At 43.1% G+C, this 22077-nt stretch overlaps 1 protein-coding gene across 5 annotated transcripts in view; it reads left to right on the forward strand.

The window, feature by feature from the left end:
- The window catches only part of LRRC7 (leucine rich repeat containing 7), a gene marked incomplete at its 3' end in the record, with an annotated part of 99766 nt that extends 86242 nt beyond the window's left edge, over positions 1-13524 (forward strand). For all 5 annotated transcript variants that reach the window (XM_082003280.1, XM_082003282.1, XM_082003283.1 and 2 more), the window contains 4 exons: positions 4533-4751; positions 6183-6275; positions 8827-8901; positions 13417-13524. In XM_082003280.1, coding sequence (XP_081859406.1) covers positions 4533-4751; positions 6183-6275; positions 8827-8901; positions 13417-13524 — 495 coding nt within the window. The remainder of the gene's footprint in view (positions 1-4532; positions 4752-6182; positions 6276-8826; positions 8902-13416) is intronic.
- Positions 13525-22077: the final 8553 nt, after the last annotated feature.

Consider the following 22077-nt stretch of genomic DNA (forward strand, 5'->3'; position numbering starts at 1 on the left):
CTAATTTCTAGTGCCTTGTGGCCGTAGATACTAAATTCCAGTACTTGGATCTGGCCTGTTTCAATGAAAACACTGGCTGCTCTTTCCCAGCCCCAACTTGGCTCTGCTCATCAGCTGAGAAACTGCCATTTTTAGATGACCTAATCATGAAGCTGGAGAATGGAGCATCTTGACAAACGAAACTGTATTTGCAATCAGCTTTAGAGGATGGAGCCACATATTTCAGCAGTGATAATGACACTGATTGTTATCTATATGGAGATTGGTCCTGCTCAATCCTGAAGTAAAGTCTTATGAGTGATAAAACCGGTGTCAAAGTCATAATGTGCACACTGATAACTTCTGTAGCATAATTAACTATCAGCATTGATGAGGCAAATATCTCCCTACCGGCTTCACATCTTTTTATCCAAGACAGCCTTCATACAAAAGCAGCGACAAGAGATACACATGTACAAGAGAATTGCTTGAAGACGGGAGACGAAAGCCATAGCACCTAGAGCAGCCCAGAGACCCCTTCCCAGGCATAGGAGAGTGAGGAGGAAGGCTCCCTGACATTGTTTGATGGAGTTGGCTCTGACAGCCAAGTTATTCGCAGGGTTTCTTTATCCTCTGATACGCAAGAAACTGGGATAAGACATTTAAGGGGAGTTACTGCTTATCTTCACTGGCATATAGGGATATAAATGTTTATCCATTCACATAATCTAACACAGTCTTGACTTGCATTTGTGCATCATCAGTGTTACTATAATAAGAAACTGCAGATTCTGTTTTGTTCTGAGTATTTCAGTATCTCACTGCTCAGATGTGGTAAGTACAAATATTGCATAACCGTACTGAATTCTGCTTAATTTAGTGGAGCAATCCATTGTTACATCTGTTGTCAGCTACTTTAATTATACTGTAAATATTGGACAGTGAGCTGAAAATAATTAACTTTTATGGTGGATGGTAAATAAAGTAGAGAATACAGATGAAACAGATGAAGTTGGGGAAGCAGTCTGCATAATAGAGATTTTTTTTTCTGCAGAATAAATAATTCCCATTTCCAAGAAAGACAGCTTATCCACTCCCAGCAAGAGCCACAGTGTGAATACACAAGAAGTAGTGATATGATCTCTTCAAAGTCTATTAACAGGAGTGAGAAAATGAATTCTGAAAATCGTTTACCCACCATCCTCAGGAGGTGGTTTGCAACGTGCTTTTAAGACAATCTCTTCTCCACTGAAAGTGACCTCGAGTGTCTTGGTTTCCCAGCATCTGGGGACTAAAAAGCAGCAGTTACTTGAAGTCAGACTCAGAAAATCTTCTATGAAGTTCAACATAACAAACAATTAAATGATGTAAATATAAATCAGAGTATATGTTGTGCTTTTCCAGCAACATAACAGTACTAGTGTGAATGGGCTCGTGCAGAACAGTCACTACATGGTAGAGCTGTACTTGGGAGATCACTGGAAGAAAAGCCAGGACTTGTTCTTCCAAGGGGAAGAGCATGTACTATAGACAGATGGACTGTGTACTCAGGCTGATGTAGTACATACAGACACAGTAACGTGTTCCTAAATTGTCCACACAATTGGATTGTAGTGATGGCTATTTATGTCAGGTAGGGTGAGAATCACTACATAATTATGTGGGGTGTGAGTGGCTGTTTCTGTCCTTTTTGCTGTTCAGAATACAGATTAAATGCTAGTTTTATTTCAAGTATGATCATTTATGTGGTCACCCCATAATTTATGGGCTATTTCTCTTATGGCAAAGTTGGATATTTTAGTCTTGAAATTGAATAATTCACTGATTTATTAAAAGAGTACAATATTTATGCATCCTGGAAGATGACTTTTTCTGTCATGTCAACAAGTCAGCTACATTCCTCATTAAATCAATTGTAGTCTGAGTTAGCTGCTCCTCCATAAAAAGGGAAGGGGTAGAAGTATGGCGGGGGTTCACCAAAAGGGAACCTGGAAATCACTCCTTATGAAAAAGAGAGGTTGAAAAGTGAGAATGAAGCTGGAAAATGAACAGACATCAGGCCAGCTAACCTGGGTGCAGGGTGACGACCCTCTAACAGGATGAGCTACACAGATCTGGGAATGTGTTAGTTGGCCTCTTCGGCAGCTGCTGTGGGGTCACAGCAGCCCACACGAAGGTTGAAGGCATGCAGAACTCTTGGAGACCCCTGCATGGGCCGGCATGGTGTTGGTGGATGTGGAAGGAGCATGTGCTATGGAACTGGAGCAAGGCAGCTGCCTCAAAACTGGGACATACAAGTGTCTGAGTCACCATTTCTCTCTTTTTCTGACTTGGGAGTATTTCTGTTAGCCACGACTGAGAGCATGGAGGCTCTTTCTGTTCCATTTCCCCAGCATCTGCTGTTCAATACAGATGTTGTTTAACCTAATAAAGAAGATTTGAGGTTTTTCAATGAAGCACAATTTTTTTATTTTTTTTTTTTTTTTATTTGAAATAGACTTCTTCCTCTGAGGCAGACAGTGCACCTGCTGTGGACTGCTGTGGTGGGTATGGGATTATATCTGCGGCAAATAGCAGAATTTATGAGATTCTGCTTTTTGGGATCCTCTTGTGATGTGTAGGACACAACGTGAAGTACAGAACTGTCCTGCACACAGTCACCTGCTCACCTTGCCTCTCCATGGTGCAGGGTGACACGGATTCAGCAATCCATTGCAGGCACGTCTTGTTGCCAATAGGCAGTTAATGAATAGCTAAAAAGTCCGTCTTGAGCATTTTCTTCCCTTCTCATTTTGGTTGAATTGAAGATCTTTCTGACCTGTAAAGTGGAGTGTTTGCAGTACAGACTGACTTCACCAGGCTGTTCTTGGAGTGAGTTTGTCCATGTCTATTAAGCACTTTCATGTACACAGGTGAGCTGTGTTTTAAGAAGAGTCTGAGGATGGAAGATTTGGGCACGAGGAGTAAGTCTATCGTTACTCACTTTGAGACTATCCCTCTTGTACTAAAATGAAGTACTGTCAGGCATGTTTCTACCTAGTCCCTTTCTTCAAATGTCATCAGCAAAAAAGTAAGAGAGCAGATCAGTTTTGCCCACAGTCTCTGCTGTCTTGCTGGGATTCTCTGTTCAGTGACACGAGTAGCTCCAACTGTATCTGTATTAATGATGTGTTCTGCAGACAAATCTTGGAAATATATTAAGGTATATTTTTACTATGGCAACAAGCAATTAATTCTAATGCCCTGGCTGCTATAACTTCCAAGGCCAGGTGACTGGCCGATGGGGAAGAAATGTTTTGATCTTTTGCTGTATTAAATTTAATCTTGTCTAAAATACAGTCTCACAATTGGTGACTCTTCTACCCAGGACCATACAGGTTCAGTAACACTGAGGATTAGATCTTTGTGATGAGACGTGATGGTGGTGTTGGCTGGTGTAAACTTAATGTGAAACACCATTTAAGTAGGTCTGTTTTGTCCATAGAGACTTGGAAATATTGAGACATGCAATCATAATGCTCTTTCACGTTCAGGCTGTTCAAATAATAGCACTGGTAGATGCATCCATATAATCTAAAAACTCAATAGCAATGGTGTGCTATTTCATGGAGGTAGTAATATTTGATCCTACGATGGAGCATGAATTTTCCTAATTCTTTTAGGGCTAAGTTACATGTGATTATTTATAAGCAACAGCATCTGAATCCTGTAAATGTGAAAAGTATAAAATTGTCTCAACTGAATTTATTTTGCAAAGACTTGCCTCAAATATTTATGTATTTCATGTGCCTAAATAGAGACTCTGTATTGCAGAGTAAGCAAGTATGCAACTTTACCATGTCAAGAACGGAATACAAAAAGCAAACCTCACCTGTTAGATCAGAGCTGCAAACATGAAAGGCAAGGGGCATGGAGCAGATAGAAGAACGGTAGCAGTCATCCATTTTTTTCTGAGAGTATCAAAAGGCCAAGGCAATGTAAATGCAGTATTCAGTATTTCACGTATATTCACAAAATATTAGAGCTTCAAATCAGTAGATATGATCAGAGAAATTTGATAATTTGATTAGTTACATTTTGTAAAAGCCACATTTGTTACTAGGACCAGGCATAGGATTTAATTGATTATGCTTTCCATACAGTGCACAATACTGGCCAACATCTGTGTTCGTGTTAGAAATCAGAAAAAAACCCACAACATTCCAATATCTTCAGAGTGTGCTGTGATGAATAATCCACCCTACTTCAATTTATTAAATATTTTCAGTTCACAAAACGTTTTGAGCAGAAGCATATATCGTGACATGCGAAAAAAAGTATTTTCTGTTTATGAAACATACTGTTTACGGCTGATTTCCCTTAAACCTCCTAGGGTCACTGAATGCAATGGGCATATCCTTGCTGCTTTTAATCACGGTTTTTTCCAACTGTGGTCAAAAGGCAAACCTCTGGTATGATTTAAGAGGTTTGCTTTTACTTGACTCTGTAAGTTGTAATAATTGCTTCTTTTCAGCTTCCTGAATTTCTGGCCTAACGGGTTACGTTACCCACAGGCAGGTAGCCATATCCAGACTTTAATGGGATCACAAAGCCTACAGCATCGGAGCCGCGAGCAGCAGTATGAAGGGAACATGAACAAAGTCACCATTCAGCAGTTTCAGCCACCGCTGCCTATTCAGATTCCCTCTTCGCAGAGCTCTCGAGCACCTCAGACAGGGCGGTGTTTAATCCAGACCAAGGGTCAGAGAAGTACGGATGCGTATCAGGAGCAGGTGAGGAAGCGTGTCTATAACGTAACACTTGGACAAAAGCTTTCTGGTTTTTTCCTGCCCCGTATGCAGCAGGAGAAGGGAGCCTAGGGCACTAACACTGGGCAGCTGAGCCAGGCAGCATGGCGGGGTACGGCCGAGCTGGAGGCGGGCGAGCGGGTCTGTCATCTTCCCCAGCACCAGGGACTGATGCCATTTTTTTCTTGGATTAGCCAAGCGACAGGATTTGGCATTGAAGCTCCTGAGCTGAGATCATTGGGTCCTACCGAATTAATTTGCGATTTCTGCCAATTCCCCAGCGACCCAGCTCAGTGCTAACAGTGCAGCACATTTGGCAAGACTGATCTCAGATATGTGTTAGCTGCTCCAGTGGAGCCCTGCGAAAGGCCAGCTGGAGCTCCAGTGCCCCCAGTCTGACAAAATGGGTGCTGGCGAGCTACTTCATTAAGTGGTCCTATCCCCATTATATTTGGCATTAATGATTGCAGTAGCTGTTTGAGGCACCTGACCTGCAGAATAAAGTTCAGAGTAATTAGTAAACCTTTCTCTTGTGTAAAGTGTTGGTCAATCCACACAAGTAGCTGCTTGTATTAAGTCCCCGAGTATTGCATTGAGATTCAGAGGGAATCGCTTCTGTGGCTCAAGTACATGCTCAGACTGGCTCAATGAGTAGTCATTAAGCTACACTGAAGTCATTTTTATTTTATATTCAATTACCCAATGCCATTTAGAGTCTTCCTGGCTAAAAGATAAGATTCAATACTATTTCCTGGAGTAAGGCACTTGTAAAACTCTACTATTGGTGCTCAGTGCAGGCTGTCGGGGCTGTGGCCCTGATACCAACAGTGGTCTGAAGATCTCTGAGCATTTCCACGCCTTCTGGAAAAACAAATGTGCACAAGATGAAGCCTCATTGACAGATTTATCCCAACGTTTAAGTGAAAAAGTTGGCCAGTTTGAACTGCTCTTTCAATAGTCTAGAGTTTTTTTTTCTCCCTGAAAATAAAAATTTAAAATACATGCAAAAATGCATGCAGCGCTGTGAAGATTGTGGTATCACTGCAGCATGCTAAACTCATGAAAATACTTTCAGTTTGTAACAATGTTCTACTGACTTTTACTGTATTGTGCCAGTAAAACACATCTCCTTAATGGTGAAATGGGATGTATGAAATGGGATCAAACCTTGGAACAGGCTGCCCAGGGAGGTGGTGGAGTCACCATCACTGGAAGTGTTCAAAAAACGTGTCGATGTGGCGCTTCAGCATATGGTTTAGTGGGCACGGTGGTGTTGCGTTGACGGTTGGACTTGATGATCTTAAAGATCTTTTCCAACCTTAATGATTCTGTGATTCTGTATGCAAAGAAGATGCCATTATTTAGATAGGCTTTAACGTTGGCATTGACTTACCTTGCCATATCTTTTTAACCTAGTTTTGTGTGAGGATAGAGAAGAATCCTGGCCTTGGTTTTAGTATCAGTGGTGGAATAAGTGGACAAGGAAATCCATTCAAACCTTCTGATAAGGTAAGCTATAAATTTGTCTCTAAATGCTCCTTATTGTAGAGTCCCATACAGTGGAGACAGATAACGAGTGAAATTTTTATGCACTTCTGTTGTCATAATTGAAAGAATTTTTCCCATACTTGTGGGGTTTTTTTTGTTAGGGGAGTGTTGTTCACTTTTTTTCTGGTTCATGAAGATGAGAGAATTGAACAAATCACATGGGTGTCTGCCTGATATTCCATGTATAAGATAATTTTTGAGACTGTTTTCTGGAGAATCGTGTCTCTCTCTTTTTTCTTTCAAGCGTCAGTTTAGGTCCTGATTAAACTTTCATTAAAGTCTTTAGAGGGAATACTAAACCAGTAATAGCATCACTAGGTAGCTGAAATGCCAGGGTTTATAGCAGCTGTATCAAATAAAATCAGCCTGGCCTGCAAACTGGTCTGGAGATCGTTGGTGCCCTGCAAACACCATGGCAAGCAGTCTTCTCGTCTGTTCTGCAAACTAAAAATGTCGCCATTATGGTACCTGATGGTCTGGGAGACTCAGTATTCATTCTGGGAATTACATGTTTAAGAGGTTGATAAATCTCTTGACTGTAAAAGGAAGCCTAGTAAAAATACATCATCTGGTGATTATCAGCTACACAGGGATCTAGGATTAGCAAATGGACTCTTAGACCTGTGAATTTATCTGGTCTGTGCGGTAAAACTGACGGGGGTTTGCTGAAGAACAACTACTGTGGGTACCTCTCTGTTAAACATATAGTTTATATTCTTTGATAATACTGGATTCAGTTTTAAGAGGCAGTCATAACTTGCATAAATATTGAGAATGTTGGCAAATGATGAAATTAAAACTATCTTTTCATCTATTCTCAAAAATGCGAGATCTGCGTGCAAATTTTTAAAATAATTTCCCTATTGATAATCCATGTTTTGAACTTCAAGAATAGTTCCATTTAATGGACATAACTGTTAGGCATTTTAACGACTCTCGCTTAAAACATTCTGATTTTTGGTGTCCTTTGAGACTGCACACTAGAATTACACTTTATAACATCATGGTCTTTTTTTCCACAGTTTACTGTATGATGTTAGAATTAAGCTATACTTCCACTGTCTATCACTTGCCCGAAATTATTTAAGAAGAGCCTATCTCCCGCTATGAATGTGTCTGCACCAGTAATACATGCAGTGCAGTAACAGCTGTAGATAGACTTAATTTTACCAATAACAGAAATGCAAAATTGTGTATTAAGGGAGTGATAGGGTGGTTATTTTAAAGGAATTAATAAACAGTTTTTTATGTGCTGTTACTCTGAAACATTGCTTCCCACCCCATTAAATCAGATTTATCATGTTTTAAATATCACAGAAGCGGTACGAGGGTCATACTGTCTCTCATCATAGATGGCCAGTTGTTTGTGATGGTTTTAAGTCACGCATATGGTGCTATTCTGCCTGTAAGATGAAATCAGGGGGGATGACAGTGAGCACCCTTCTGCATTGCGATACACCTCTGCCCTGACACGCTGATGGTACTGTGGTGGAAAGACAGGAAGAGCGGTAGAATGCACAGAAGCAATCAGTCATTTTGAATGGCAGACTTGTGGCACAAGTTAATGGCACATGGATGAAATACAAGCAGCCCGTCGCTCTGCCCCGAGGAGCTCAGGTTTTTATAAGGTTTTATAAGGTTAACAGAAATACTGGACTGTACCTTGCTCCAGATGGCTATAAAATTCCTCAAGGACGTACACGATTTGCATGATGATACTAAGCAGGGAATTTCTCCGGTGTCTCTGGGAGCAATGTAAATGGCTCAAATTTAGCCTATGCTCAGTGCTAGAGTCTGCTTAAAGGTATTCCTCCTTGGCAGCAGGGTAAGCACAGCACAGAAAGTGAGACTGAGGGCACAGAAATGCAGGACTGCATGAGCTGTATGGGAAATATTTCAAATGTGTTCATCATCTAGGCACTCAATCTTTGATTTTGGGTTTTATTAACACATTTTACTGAAATTCTGAAAACAAATCTGAAAATATCCTTTATTACTTAATTTTTCCCCTTTCAAAGTCATTCACTCCTCAGACACATGGATTAAGTGACAGTCCTACAGACCATTGTACTGAGTATCTCAAGGGCTGAATATCAAGACTGCTTTTTAGAAGGGTTTTTTTAAGCTTTTTTTTCCCCTCGAGAAAGTAGACAAAGATTACTGTATAGATTATGGTACCCATTACTCAAATTAATGCTTGCTCCGTTCTAATTATCCTCCTGATAACCCTGTTACTCTTGCCCTATTCAGACTGGACATTATTTTGTGATGTGGAATCTTAGTTTCAAATGACCCACAATTATATTTGTATCGGGCAATAACTAGCTGAAGTTCTGCTCTCCCGGAGAGCTGCTACAAACCCATGCTACTGTTTGATTACAAACAGATTGTTAAAAGGGCTTAGTGTTTAGACCCTTGCCAGAGTATATAGACACCAGTTAGGGAGAAACCTGTATTTTGGGAACTAGTTCTTGGTGATAGCATCCTAACCTCTGTTACTTCTGACTTATAGGGTATCTTTGTTACTAGGGTTCAGCCTGACGGACCAGCATCCAGCCTGCTCCAGCCTGGCGATAAGATCCTCCAGGTACGGATGGATTTAACTGCTTTGTAACTGAACTGAGTCTTTGCATCTTACAAGTACATTGGTACTGTTTTTAGTAGAAGTTAACTGATAGTTTTGTTATTACGGTACTTTAATATCGATTTATAACAGAGGGTAACTCGCAGTATTTTGAAAGCTGGCCTCAGAAGGAATAAAGCCGTTTTTGAAAACAGACTGAGGATGTGAAAAAGAGGCACCGGGGTGTGCTGTCCAACAACGCCCTGCTGCTAGCGGGGAGCTGGATTAAACCCGGGGACCACACTGGGAGCAGAAAGCCCACAGCAAGGAGCCGGGCTCTCCTTCATTTTGCCTGGCAGTTTCCACTCCCTCCGCAGAGATACTGAATAAGGCACGTGGATGCCAGCACCAGCCTTCTGGGAGGGAATGGCACTGCAGGAAGGGTTTAATGCTTACAGTTGGTCACAGGAATGATCCAGGTGACACAATTCAAATGCTAAAATAAAAATAATCCTTACATCATATTCAGCTTTTCCACACTAACAGCGCAAGAAGGTGCAGGGAGAAAAGGAGCTTTACAAGCAGTTTCACAAGCATAAGTATATCACAAAGCAAGACATGTTTATAACTTTCATTTTTGCAGCTGATGTGACACTGGTGTAAGGAGCTATATCGTCACATTTTTGGACAGAATTGTAACTGGCAATATTTTTGCCTCGCTTTCGCTGCCTCCGCATTTTTGAATGCACTCAACATGAAAGACGGCCACTACTAGATCCGCTACTGGATCCTGGAAGCATCTACGTAATTTACAAAGAAATCTCAGCTTTTTTGTTTTCTTTTTTGTTTCTGTAACAAATATTTTCTGTATTCCAGTGAACTTTTTACATAGAAAGACAGGCTATTCCTGAACATACCTTTCAAAAATGCCTCATTCACAGAAAGTAACAGCTGTCCATGTAGAAAAGGGTTTTCTACCATGTCCTACAAGGTTGTTTCTTTTTTTTGTTAAGCCTGGAAAATGTGTTGCCACTGGCAGCAAATAGTATTACTTTTCACAAAAGGAAGAGAGTCATTATAGATGTCTGAAAGGCTTATAACAGCTTTTAAAGCCATTCACACTGATCAAGGGTAAGAGGTTAACTGTGTTTTAATCAGTTATATGAAGGAAGTCAGCAAACCAAGGATGTTTCAAACCTCTTCAGTAGCCTCTCTCCTCCTGCCTCCCTCTCTCCTTCACTCCTCCCTGCCCCTCCTACATGGCACGGGCACTGCAGTACTTACCAGCTCTGAAGTCTACAATAGGCAACTCATATTTAATTGCTAGTATGTTCAAAAAACAGTGAAATAAAGAAAATAACGAAGGGAGATGAACTACAAAATTGGCTAGAGATCCTTAGAATAATGAAGGTGCGATATTGAAAGCTGAGCGTAGTAACAGAAATAAAAATAGGGAAGAGTAAAATATGTTAAAAAATTACAAGAAAACAAGGTGAGAAGGTTGCCTGCAGGGGCAAGCAGTGGGCATATGCCATGGGAGTTGTCCTAACACAGTCGTGTGAGGGCTGTATTGTTCTGTGCGGGGACAGGTCTGCTCCATGTGTGTGCCTAGCATGTCTTCATCAAAGATGTACACCTTTGACCTGCATGTATTTTATAGCTGTTGTTATGCCATCAGGAGCTGGGATTTCTCATGTTTCAGCATGTGTTCCTAAAATAGGAGCAGTTACGTATATTTATATAATCACATTTAAGGTACTGCTGCCTTTTTTTTTAGGTAGCAAATTTCATTCTCCTGGCTTATTCATCACTTATGTTGATGAAGTTTGTTTGACTTTGCACTCACAGTCATTCTCGTAGGATTGTGGACCAGTCTCAGCAGAGTTTCTTATTTGTCAGTGTCAGTACATCATTTCAAATTCTCTGGCAAGAACACTTTCCTTTTATTTGCAATTACTTCTACCCATGCATAATACCTATTACACCAAGTGTTGATTTATATTGTGGAAAGTAACAAGGCAGTCATTAATCTCATGAAGGAATTCACAGAGAAAAAAACATAACTGTGATGAAGGATATTTTACTTCTCAAATAGAAGCAATGCCTTTAGCTAAAAGTATGCAGTTCCCTAGGCAGTAAGAACTTGAAATTGCTAATACTCACCGGCATCACTTCACCCCCATTTCCCACTATTGCCATCACCTCTGATTGCATTTATCTCATGAGACAATCCCCTGCCAGAGACTCGGGCTTTGTAGTACCAGTTACACTGTAGAAGGAGGTTCCTCTTCACCCATCGTCTCCCTTCTTTGGCATCTGTAGCTATCTGCGCCACTTGTCTTCCACGTGCGCGCCGGTTGTGACACCAGTTTCTGCTGGGACTCCGAGAAAGGAACCATCTTCTCGTGTTTCCTCAGTCTTAGCCACTCTGTCCTCTCGCTGTCTGCCCCGTGAGCTGCCTTTAGCGTCATCTAAATCTTTGTGCTACGGACTCTCCCTGCCATCATGTCTGTCTGACACTTCCCCCCCCAGCGTTACTGGCTGGCACCTTTAGGTATTGCCATGGCAGGTAGCGCCAGTGTCACCCTTCCTGGGGCACCTCGATGTCTGTGCGCATTTTTGTGCTCCTGTGCAGTGAATTCAGTTTACTCAAGATGATACACAGGAAGGTATTATCAGACCAAGGCTCCGAGGGGGAATTTTTTTAACATTTACGTGGAAGAACTTGCCTGGCGGGATGTTTTCAGGAGTAGCAGTAATGTTTCTGTCCTGCATTTCTGTGTCTCCCCAAGCCCTTTTGGTAAAAGAGGTAGGGAAGCTTTAAAACTTAAAAGGCTTGACATTTGCTGAGTGGACTTACCCAGCTCACGGCAAAACCGTGAAATTCTTAAACACGGTCTTGCCTGATGCCTGTTTTTGATAGAAGAGTGTGTGTGCATCTTCTGCAAGAGTGAACAAATTCTGGTGCTTACAAGTCCAGAAGCCCACGGCCCCGCTGGGATCCTGGGGGGAGGAAAATTGTTGTGTCTTTCCTTTCTGTGTCATAAGCTTCTAAGTTATTTATTTAATAAGTAAGAATGATTTTTCTGTTATAAAATCAGCAGCAGTCTTATTAGGTGACTTTTAAGGAGGAACACAGTTGTATGGCTGCTAAGTCTGTCAGCGAGGGGAGAGCAGCTCTCTCAGCCATGTTGTACAATTTTACCACCGTATGTTAAAGACTGCCCGTCAGTTCTAAGAAATCTTGTTTTGGTGGCTCCATGATTCAGCTAAAAAACATTCTTTTTGTCTGACAATTAGAAATAAATAATAATTCGATGTGTAAATATGTATGTGGATTTCATGGCATATTTTATGGGGAATTTGAGACCACAGCAGGAATGAAAGAAGTAGATTCCGATTATCATTTATTTATATGTTAAATAACAAATCCCTCTGTGTGTGGCCTGCTTAGGTATTTTTGGATGTGCATCTCCTACAGCCCTCCTCCACTGAGAAACCTGTCTAGTAGAAAAGAGGTTTCTCTGCTAGCGAGATCTGAAGCTGCACAACGTTTTCCTGTACCCCTCCCTGCGCAGCTGGACAGCGAGAGGGGGAGTAGGCAGAGCTGGCCTGCTCTCAGGTTTGTTTAGGTTTTTTCCCCGAATGAGCAATACAGATGCCAGTGAGCTGTGTGGGGAATAAACTGAAATTTCTTCAGTTCACAGGTGAGCTGGGGCGGCGTGAGCACCCCGGGGGGCTCTGGCCGCCACTTCGTGCAGCTTGTCCAATACCGCAGCCGTGCTGGCTGCTGGTAAGGGGCAGCTCCTGAAGTCTGTCTTCCGTATAGAATACGGCGCAGTATGGTTTTATTGTGGCCAAGAAGGTAGCAGCGTACAGCGCTCTGGCTATGTGCAACACATGTCTCGTAGTTCTTCTACGGGGCTGTAATTTCACAGCAGTGGTTGTTTATTAACCAAAGCACGAAGGCTTCACTAACCTATTTTTAAATGTTAGTTTATATATATATATATATATATATATATAGGTAAAGTGCGGTGTGTTTGTAGAATTGCTGTAAGCTGCAGAGAGCAGGTTCTGCCATGGACAGATTACCTGCTCAGCCACGGCAGCCCAGGGAGTAGTCTTGAGGCTTTCACGGACGGCTAAACGGCAGGTCTCTGCGGCAAGCGCTCTCTTTGTTCGGTACCTGATCACCTTCACGGGCCAGCTTTGTTCTGTTTGAAGCTCTTGCATGCCAGAGTTATTGTTTCTTCAGAAAATATGCAGAATATCATAGAGTCACAGAATAATCTAAGTTAGAAAGGAGCCCCGGAGGTCATTTAGTCCAGTCCCTGCTCGAAGTATCTGTCTGAGGGAGGGAGAGAGAAGGGTCTTCCTTCAGTGGTACAGTCAAGCTCTTGTTTGCAGGAAGTCATTATATGCTTATTATTTATTTTAGCCTTGTTTGTAATTTTCATATATCCCTTTGCACCCCCAGAATGAAGACATTAAATAGAATCTCATTTGATTTCTCCTCTTCTTGTTTTTGTGTTACAGGCAAATGGACACAGTTTTGTACATATGGAACATGAGAAGGCTGTATTACTACTGAAGAGTTTCCAGAATACAGTAGACCTAGTTATTCAACGTGAGCTTACCGTCTAAATATTTTTTTATAAATAGTAAATATGTCTAGCCAGATCTAATGTTCACACAGATTTATACATAGGAAACAATTTTTTTGCCAATTGCTGGACCAATGGCAAACGGTAGTGCCAAATGTATAATACTATATGTTAGTACCGATCATCTTGGAAAAAATATATTAACTATATAAATATATTGTTCATGTGGCTATGTATTAGTTTTAATTGTCAGCCTCTGGCTGTGCATTGGTGCGTTTTTTTAATCAAGTTACTTCTTAAAGTCAATTTCATATAATTTCAAAACACAGAAGCACATACAAATTCTTTAGGAATTCTGCTGTCCATCAGAAACACTGCCTCAAAGTTGTATATGCCTTTATAAAGATAAAATATATTAACCTGTACTTCCCATGAAATATTTCTATCATGTCACATACAAAAATATAGAGAAAAAATATTTTCATAAACACCTCAAAGAAAGTATATATTAAATTAAATTTAATAATGTTCATTTATTTTCAATGCAAAGATATTATATGCCTTATGAAAATACCTGTACATATGCAGTGTGTATAGCTGGCTCCATATTAATTAGTAAAAATGTCACTATACAGGGTGAGATACTTAATAAATTATACTGTCAACTCTGGGACCTAGATTTAAATAACCTACATGAAAATTGGTTAACTTCCTTTTGTTTGACGCTTTTAGTTGATTCCACGTGAACACACTAAGTGGACGAGCAGTGAGTTTAGACAGGTATGCTTCATAAATGGAAGAAGGTTGTGATGGGTGGCAGTAAATCCTTTTTTGTTGCTGCTAATTTCATTATTTAACTTTTTAATTTAAAATTATAGGCCCTTTATTTACATTCCCCAGTCCACCAGTCTTACATTGCTGTGTATTTTTACTCTGGTCCAAGCTGTGCTAGCCCCTGCTCGCTATATTCATGATCAGTGAGGCTTTAACCTTTATACAATCTTTTATTTGAGTCATAGTCTCTTTAAAATGAATGGGAGCAGATTTAATCTGAGATATGATGCATCACGGGGGGAGCAGCGAATGGCACGGAGCGAGCCTAGGAAAAGCTTTCCCACTGAAGTACACAGTTTGAAAACCCTTCAGGTAAAAGTCCAGGTGCTGTTCCCAGCAGAGAATACTGATAGCACAAAATTTTGAAAAATTTTGAAAACCTCCCATGAGATTTTTTCAGGGGATCCAGTTTCCCTTGACCCGAATGCCACCGATGGCAACGGACTGCAGGGAGAGCCGGAACCTGCTCTGGGAGGGCCAGGCTCACCCGCACCTTTTCCAGCTGGATCGGCAACACCCTGAAAAACCCAAGTCAGAGGAGCGTAGCTATAGCACATGGGCACGGCCAGGAACATTTTACTTTTCTGCTTGCAAGAGCCTCTAGAAGGTCTTAAGCCTTTCTTCTCTTCCCATCAGGGGTACGCTGACCGAGGTAATTATACTTTTTATACTCTAAACTTCAAAAGACGATACTGCCGTTTTGTGTAAAGCCCTGTCTGCTGTACGGACCTAGTACTCCTCCCACAGAGGTACAAATACACTTTGTGGAGTTTTGCCGTAGTCCCGTGTACAGCGCGTGGAAGGCCTGAGCCACGCCAGGTGCTGTCAGCGTTCCTGCTGGCCGCTGTGGCCCTGACACCCCTGACACACACCGGGACTCGGAGATCCCGCACAGGCAGTTTGGTGTGCGAGGGGCTTACGCCAGGCTCTGGGCAGACCGGACATGCGTGGAAGAGAAACCTGCTGAGGCTACTAAATGCCTGGCACGTGCTTTGGGTTCGGGCGTTGGGAGAGGGTGGTGCTATGAAGACCACCTGTGCACATAGGAAAGGAGAGATAAAGTACCCCGCACATAAAAATTAAATTGCCAATTAGTTACTACAGTAGGAACTACCCCCTAATGTTATTATGAAGCACCAGCTTTTTAACTCTCTGGATTTTTTTTCTTTTTTAGTTTTTTTTAACTGTCTGGCAAGGGTTGCGAAGCAGAGCCCGGCGGGGCTGTGGCACTGAAGCCGGCGTGCAGGGTCAGTGCGGAGCTGCAGCCCTGGGCTGGCTGCGCTAGGGGATTTCTTTAGCGATCGGTTGGAAAGTGACGCTCCTCCGTTTGCTTCTACATCCCCTGTGCTCTGATTGCATCTCCCTTTTGCTCCCCGATCAACAGGAACAATTAAGTGTATTAGTACAAATATTAATGAAACATGAATTCCACGCTGACTGAGCAGGTTCCCACATCATATGAATTTTACTTTATTCATGTAAAGAGCTGGAAGAGCTGGAAGAGCTTCTGTGCCACTGGAGTGGCAACACCACCAGGTGCCACAGTGAGCTGTAGCTCATGCTAATCCTAAAACTTACAATTTGGATAAATGATTTTATTATATTAAGAACATAAATTTAAATAATTAATACTTTTCAGTAAATTATAATCTTCTTGATACCACAAGCTGAAAAAGCTTGCTGAATTCACGTGATTTGAGTTTGGATTATTTGCTCAATTTTTTCAGCTTTCAGTTTTCCATCACATGGATGCAGTTTCATAATGTGCCATCAAATCACACAGCCTCTGGCAGGGCCCATCTAAAACTTTTCTAACATCCATGGCATTTCAGAGGCCAGAATTTCCATTCTTAAGTCCTCATTGCCCTTTAAAAAAAGAAATAAGGGTTTATTCAACATCATGTTCTGAAAATTATGCTTTTAGTTAATTAGTCGAATGGGAATTAGGTCCCTTAGCAGGCATTTATGCACCTAAATTCCTCCGTGGAGCTGCCTTTGTCTTTTCATGCAGAAAATCACTCTTCTGAGTGTGCCCACAGACGCACCCACACGGCGATGCAGCGTATACCAGCAGGTCTGTTGTTACACACCCCGTAGGCAGTTCATGACGGCGCAGCTCCCCAGCTCAGAAATCCTTCCTGTGACTCTGCTTCAGGCAGGGAAACGGAGTAAGCGACTACGGCGGCTTTGAACCATGCTGTAATGCTGCCTGATGTCATCGTACAGAACACGATGCACCCGTCCTGCAAGCAAAACAACAAGACAGACTCCCGAGACGTGTGGCGGCATTAAATATACGTATTCCGTGCGCAGCACCAGAAGCGTGGTAGGGAGTTGCAGGTGTAGGAAGGATGACGAGGGCTCTGCCTTAGACCTAGAACCAAGATAAACACTTACAGGTAAAAACTGGTAAACGGAAAAAAGCAAGTGAGCTTTAGTGCTAGTTAATACCTTGTTTTGTGCCTGGCTGTTTTCCTGCATGCTGAGTTTACTAGATCTAAAGCACAGTGGCATAATCAGTCAGGGCTGTGAGCAGAACTGTATTTCAAGAATGCTGAGTGCTTTCATTAATGAAAAGGAAATTACAATAAGATTAGGTTGGTGCAGTGGAATGTCACATTAACTTACACGTGTATCTTAGCCAGAACTCCCACTGACCCTAGAAGGGGGCTGGGGGGCAGAGTTTGGAAACTCACAATAGTGAAGCTTTTAACAACCCCCACTGCCCCCAAAATACCAAATATTTTCTTTTTGGCATTATTTTTACTCAGATTGGCTGAAATTGTGTTTAGCTAGTGCTAGTATTACAAGCAATTAAAATTAGTTTAATGGGACTACTTTAGATTTTTGCATTAGTCCTTCAAATTCACTTGCACCTCCTGTCACCTCGCACACACAATTATGATTTTATTTTTATTTTTTTTTACTAAATATGATTGTATGGCAAGCGCTGGAGGCAGATGACAGTTTGCCCTGAGCTGAATTCCACGTGTGGGTTCACTTGTGTGTGTGAATGAATCTTGACCCAGGCAAGCAGTCTCAAAACGCAGATGATTTCCTTCCCTCGGGCCGTTCAGCACTCCCCAACACACCGAACGTTCTCCCACACTGCGAGCACTCAAGCTCCGTATCGTTCTGAAGCTCCTAATGGAAGTTTTGACACCGACCGAAGCAGCCCGTGCGAGCGGTACCTCGGGGACGCCCAGCGCGCAGCCGGCAGCTCTCCCCTGCCAGGCTTTCGCTGTAGTGCTGCAGCGCGCGTTCTGTTAGCTGGGAACGCGCCGTGCGGCTTTTTTAAGACTTTTCCATGCAATAAACTCTTAACCAACAATCCTCAGGGAAGGGCTAGATTTAAAAAGGAAGCCTGCGATGTAATTCCCTTATCTTCATTTTGCAACAAGTTTTTAGGAGCTCAGTGCTCGGTGCTGGAGCTCCCTTTCCTCGTGCCCTGTAACCCATGGCAGGGCCGCCTCTGCCGAGCACACGGTGTGCCGAAAACCCAGTGCTAGCCTGGTAGGAACTCGTTTGCTTTTCTGCAGTCTTGTTACAAGGCAGCTCTTAAGAGGAAAAAAGGAGGCAGGGAGGAAGGAAACAAAGCTGCTTCACTTTTTCCAAAAGGCTTTTCTTATCTTGAGAAAAAAGTTAAGACCAGACCCTTAATAATTTGCCCATTTTCCCATTCACAGCTTGTAGTTTTTGTCTGGGTGTTGATAAACTCTGATATTTAGAAGCCAGTTGTTCATAAGAGTGACCATTTAACATCTTCAGATCTGTTTTGGTGTTTTCCAAGATGTTTTTTCACGTGCCCATGTCTGCCTCTGTGGTTCATGGCACCATGCTAGCTCCCGAGGGGGGGACAGGGTGTGCCAGCCAGGGATGGCCGTGCCTGTGCAGGTGACCGGGCGGGAGGACGCCGAGTGCGCGGTGGCAGCGAGAGCAAAGCCGAGGGGTGAGTTCCCAGCGCTGCAGGCAGCGCGGCCGCAAGTGCAGCAATTGCCAGGGGTTCTTTGGGAACGCTCAGCCTGAAAGACCGCTGCAGCTCTCACAGGGCGGCCGCTTTCTGAACAGGCGTGACAAGACCTTGGAAGCGTTGCTGTGCTAGCCATACTTTTAGCTCACGTAGGAACGCCTGAGAAGCAAAATCACTAACGTTGTGGAACACCACTAATATTCATGAGCCAAAAATCCAACTAAAAATTACAGTGCAGAATGGTCAGGAGATTGCTTTGCTGTTGCTAGTAAGCGCTGTGAATGTAAAGACATTCCTTGGTTAAACCTCTCTGGCTTGTAATATAGCATTTAATTACCTTACGCAATCAATACCATGCTTCTTTATAGGTATGTGTGTGTATATATGTATATATCTGATAGAGGTATATGCAACAGTAAATGCAAAGACAGTATTAAATGAAAAACCATACATTTCAGTCTGCTCACGTGCAGGATCCGGTCTGGAGAGAAGCCCCAGGGTCTGGTACCAGGATGGCTGGGCACCAGGGGCATGTACCCTGAGGAGGAGGGTGAGCGCCGGGGGTCTGTGCTGCCCAGCCCCTTCACTGGGAGCTCACGAGCACATGGGGTTCCCTGTGTCACCATAGCGCTCCCCCTCTCCCACCCACACAGCCAGGCAAGCCCTGTAAAACAGAGACAGGATTTGATGCGCGTACCCATGTCCCAGCAGGCACAAACAGGCCCAGGAGATGACGAGTCGTGGGCTGTGGAGTCACTACCCACCTTAGGTATTTCCACCTGGTGGGATTTCTCACTTACAATTTCCAAATGAGACTAAAATTTTACTTGAAGTTTGAGCTTCCTACCCATGGGCTAGCGTGTACCAGCTCCCCATCCTGCCTCGGCGCGCTTCCCCCAGGCTTCTGCCTCCAAAAATTTAATTTTAAGCAAGCGCACAAAGATGTACCATTTCATTTTCAGGCAATCAGACGCAGGGATTTATTTCACTTGTCAGTCTTGCCAGTGTGAGCGGAATGCAACGTAACAATACAACTTTCAGGCCAGTAGTTTGGATAGGATATGAATTAATTGGTGGTTCAGCTTTGTTTTGAACACCTTGGGTTTGGGCATGTGTGACGGCGGGCATCAAGCCACGTGTGCGGCACCCCGAGGCCGGGCCCCGCGGAGGGCGTGCGGGGCGGCTAACCTCAACTGTCATGGAAACGCAAATCTCAAAAGATGGTATTTGCCAATCATAGAGTTTAAATAGTTTCTTTTAAAAAAACCCAACCAAACAAAAAAACAACCTTTTGCCAATCCTCTTCCCGGACAATTCCAGCAAAGATTCTGGAGGTGAATGCCATCGTTGCATTGTGTAAGAATTTCCAGGGCCCCTGTAAGGCGTTTGCGGCAGCACCACCAACCCAGCCACAGCCCTGCAGCACAGGAGGCTTCATCTCTGTCCCTCGGGGCCTTCGCTGTCTCTTTGCTGGCACGTGTGGCTTGGCCCTGGGCAGAACAAACGCTCTCATCGGTTCATTTTCTACTTGTGAGTACTGTATCCAGTTCAGAACCAACAGCTTACTTTATTAAAAATTTTACCATTTTATAAAAGACATGTTTAATTATGATGGAGATGGCTGTATTGTAATTAATATTTTGAGATAATTGTGATTTTGAGCTTAAATTATATACAGAAAATGGTCATTTTTGTATGTGTTAAAAGATTGCTATATTACAAATGACTAACTGTACTTTTCAGTTTAATTACAGTATTAATGTAAATAAAGCTGAATGAAGAAATATTTACTACTTTATTAACATAGATTGTGAATGTACTTAATGTTTTTTGCAGTATAAAGACTTACTGAACTTGAAAGCTGCTTCATTTTACGTGCAAAAAGGTACTTCGAAATTATATTTTAAATCTATTGATTCAGTGCAATCAATTATATTGTCAGTTAATTTGCACATGCAGGTTGTATCCTTCCAGTTTTATTTCATGTATGACACTTACCCGTAAGGTGCATATTGTGTTTAGAATGCATTTTGCAGATGCTTCTGTACATAAAACAAATACAGGGACTAAAACAATGCTGTGCAGAGTATAGCAGAGCCATTTTTCGGCTTTGGTGTACCTAACTTTTTCAGTATTTAAAAAAGTGTTTTGAATAACATTAAAAGTCTCTTTATTGTATAAATAATAAAAATGTCACCTTATTGTAATTCATTTTTGTCATCTTTTACTATCAGAAAGGGTCCGAGGTTTCCAAAAACACTGTTCTACAAGCTACGGGAAGCGAGACGGTCCTTACCGACCCGTCTCTTTGAGACTGGCCCAGATGCCCGTAGCTACACCCTTCTCAGCAGCCACGTAACCCACAGCTTCAGAAACGTTTGCTGCCTCTGCCGGCAACCCGCGCAGCGTGTGAGGGAGAGGCTCCTTTTCGTTACCAGAGACGTCAGAGAGAGCCCTGACAACTGAGCAGCTCCCCTTGTTCAGCCGTAGCTACCGGCGAGCCCTCAGATCGGGAAAGGGAGCGGCTGCAAGCTTGCCCGGGAGAGCTTGGCATCCGCTGCCTTTTCCGGATAGGTACAAATGCCGTGTGGAAGACAGGGCAACAAAAGAGAGGGTTGGGGGGGGAAGAGCAGCAGCAGTTCCATCATCTGGGTAACTACAGAACCACTCTTGACTTGTTCAGGCACAAACACGCCGTCGTTCTCCCTGCACAAAGACGCTGTTGGGCAGTTTGAACAGGAAATGCCTTACCCCTTCCCCTGCCGGCCCCCCGCTCCCTCCCTTTCCCCAGCAGGTAAATACCAGGCGTGAGGTCTCGGTTGCCTCCGGCCAGTTCTGCTTCTCTAATGGGGCTCATGGTCCAGCACAGCTGCACGTACACTACATCAGGCGCCGGCGCTCTTGCTGAAAGGTGCTCCCTAAATGTGAAGACCCTGAGGATGAGGAAATGCATTTTATATTAATTCTGGACACATTCAAAACCTGGGAAGTTTAACTTCAAACCACATTAAATTTTAACTGTGTTACAGACAGGACAGGTGGCGAAAGGAAAACGCTCTCATTACACATACTTTCCCTTACAGACATGTACCACAGAAAGGATGCCCGTTTGGCGTCAGCCTGGCAGCCTTCCCGCAGAGGCTGAATGGAAGATGGAGGCGTATTTCTGTTCCTAAAGCTTAGCAGGGATGTCTTTCACTTGAAAGCTTTTTCTCTATTTTAAATTTTTGACTGCAAAGCAGCGAGCAGGTTGCAGTCGGAAGCCGCAGGCATACGCAGGGACGGCACGAAGCCTTGTCTGCTGGCCACAGAAGACAGGGCAGGACTGGGAAGAAACAGACGACTCCCCTCAAGTACCCGAAGCGACGCAGTTACCCCGGCCAGGCCCTGCGCCCGGTCCCCCCTGCACCCTCCAGCTCAGGGTGCTGCCGTGGGCCCCGCACGTACCCTGCCCACAGCGCCTACGTGCTATGAACGAGATGGCGTTAAACCGTTAAACACCGAACCAGCCACCACACAACACCCCACCCGTGGGAATCCACCCCGTGTGCCCTTCGATCCCATTTCCCGTGGTGGGCCCGGCGAGCAGCACCAAGCAGCCCTTCCTTTTCTATTATTAATACCCATGGTGCGTTACTGTTACTAATAATGGTAGCTCTGTCAGGGCGCGGAAGCAGGCTGAAATAAAAAATGAGAAGTATCTAAATGTTACACGCAAGAAAACTTAATTTTAGCATATGCTTAAAAAAACCCCAAGCCATACATCCAACAGGAAACATTTACCATTCC

This window comes from Phaethon aethereus (assembly GCF_964289735.1).
Source record: "Phaethon aethereus genome assembly, chromosome: 8".
In the NCBI taxonomy this organism is placed as follows: Eukaryota; Metazoa; Chordata; class Aves; order Phaethontiformes; family Phaethontidae; genus Phaethon; species Phaethon aethereus.